The sequence below is a fragment of the Frankliniella occidentalis genome, unplaced genomic scaffold (genome assembly GCF_000697945.3).
Source record: "Frankliniella occidentalis isolate FOCC.00 unplaced genomic scaffold, Focc_3.1 Scaffold82, whole genome shotgun sequence".
NCBI classification, from domain to species: Eukaryota; Metazoa; Arthropoda; class Insecta; order Thysanoptera; family Thripidae; genus Frankliniella; species Frankliniella occidentalis.
In genome coordinates, this window is record NW_026267212.1 from 1,216,857 (window position 1) to 1,218,872 (window position 2,016).

At 63.1% G+C, this 2,016-nt stretch overlaps 1 protein-coding gene across 5 annotated transcripts in view; it reads right to left on the bottom strand.

The window, feature by feature from the left end:
- LOC127749724 (dual specificity calcium/calmodulin-dependent 3',5'-cyclic nucleotide phosphodiesterase 1C-like) overlaps nt 1-1,255 on the bottom strand; it is a 196,489-nt gene extending 195,234 nt beyond the window's left edge. For 3 of the 5 annotated variants that reach the window (XR_008011314.1, XM_052269111.1, XM_052269115.1), the window contains exon 1: nt 943-1,253. Coding sequence is in view for 4 of the 5 variants with exons in the window: in XM_052269111.1 (XP_052125071.1) it covers nt 943-1,143 (201 nt within the window). In the remaining variant the exon portion in view is untranslated. Of the gene's footprint in view, nt 1-942 lie in introns of all 5 variants that reach the window. The other 2 variants (XM_052269113.1, XM_052269117.1) reach the window with 2 other exon arrangements.
- Nucleotides 1,256-2,016: the final 761 nt, after the last annotated feature.

Consider the following 2,016-nt stretch of genomic DNA (forward strand, 5'->3'; position numbering starts at 1 on the left):
GGCCGCGGGCCGCCGTCACCTACACTGCTAATTCCCTTTTTCCATTACACGTTAGATAGAGGATGGAAAACAAGCGAGGGGGGAGGGCGTTGAAAAGTTGAACGGGATTGAGCGCGGGCGCTGCTCGGCGCTGCTGCGTCCTCGGGCCGTCCACGGGAGCGTGCCCCCTCCACCCCCCGCCCCAAACCCCGCGCCCGGAGTTACCAACTCATTACCCAAGTTTAAAACAGGTCTGTCAAATTATTGATCCGTGCGTCGAGTAAATTAGTCATCGGGAGATGAGTTTGAGCAGGCGGGCTGCGCGGCTCTTCGGTAGCCCGCTGCCGATCAAGAGGAGCCGGAGGGGAGAGGAGGGGAAGAGCAAACTGCAAAGTTAAAATTCCAAAACAACCCTTTTTCCTCGCCCCAGTGAGCAACTACTGTTTTCCGTCACGCATACGTTATGGGGGCTGGGGGTGATTTTCCTCTTTTGGCTTCTTCCAAGAGGCATAGTGGACCAAACTAGGTGATAATACACGTTTAGATGGCGTGGGGAGGGTTGAATTGCAAGGAGGGAGAAGGCAGTAAACACTGCCTTGATGTGGGCCAGGCGATGGAGTTTTAATATACGGCTCCGGAACGCGTACGTTATTGTGTCCTTCACGGCCGTCCGTCATGACCGCCAGTCATGCCTTCGGACGTGGCCTTCAGTCCGTCAAACTGACATTCAGCCTGTTCTTCGGTCTACCCGTCTACCCTTCGGTCTGGCCAGGGCCATGGTCTGTCCGTCATAGCCCTTCGGTCACCCCACCGGCAGCCTGGGCCAACGCCATTCGTTCTTAATGACCTGGCGACGAGCTGATAACTCAGCCACGTCCGCCTTAGAGCGCGCCAACAGGTGGCGTGGCGCGCGCGGCGCTTGCGGCGGGCGGGGCGCGCGGGCTGCCGCTCTCTCTCTCTCACCTTTGGGTCCAGCTTCCATGTGGAGGCCGCGGCCACCACCTCCCTGATGTGCTTGTTTTGGACGGTGCGTCTATCCCGGGCGGTGGCGGCGGCGCCGGTCGAGGCGGAGGTGACAGCGGCAGCGGCGGGGCGAGGCGGCGCAGGGCGTGGCGGGGCGAGGCGGGGCGTGGCGGGGCCGGCAGGGGGCGCAGGGTCGCACATCACACGCAGCACCGGGGGCGTACCGGGCGGCGTACCGAGAGGCGCAGGGCGTACCAGGAGGGGCCAACACCACCAGCGCTCCGCTCCGCTACGTCCGCTCGCGAGCAGCGCGCAGGACCATCTGAGCCCCGGCCCACCCGGCCCGCCAGCGCGACCCCGCCCCGCCCCGCCACACAACCCCGCAGGGGGTGGGGCTGCGCGAGCGGGGCGGGCGGGGCGGCGGAGGACGACGGGGGGCGACGGGGGGCGACGGCTGTGCCCGACAAGGCTATAGGCCCACCATGTGTCGGACGACGCCTGTCAGTCTGTGAACACTGCCGCGTGGATTGGCGTGGCGGCTTGTTTTACACGGCGCCCACACACGCACACATGCACGCCCGGGCGCCTGTAAAGGCAATACTACACCACAGTGTTGCGGGTTCGCCTACCCGATCTGCCAGTAAGGCGCCATAGCCCCTTAGGTATGCAAACCCGCAGCACTGGGGAGTAATTAGCCTTTACACTCGCTACGAACGAACGCACACACGCACGTACGCACGCACACACACACACACACACACTCGCTTCTGTGCCACCTTCACTTCAAAAGGGGGTGCACCTGCACCCCTGCAGCCTACCGTGACGCTTTGTGAGGGCTGCGGAGTTCGAACCGTCACTCTGACACGCCCAATCAGATACGAGTGAAAGGTTCGCCCCAACCCCTCCACCCCCCCTTCTCTTTCCCTTTCGCACACACGCACGGTCGCGTTGTCCCGATGAATGACGAAAACTCGGTGGCGCGATGCGGCGTGGCGTGGCAGGAGGAATCATGGCACTGCTTCGCCACGGGAGGTGGGAGGGGTAGGGCCATCACAAACTGATTGCATCACCAAA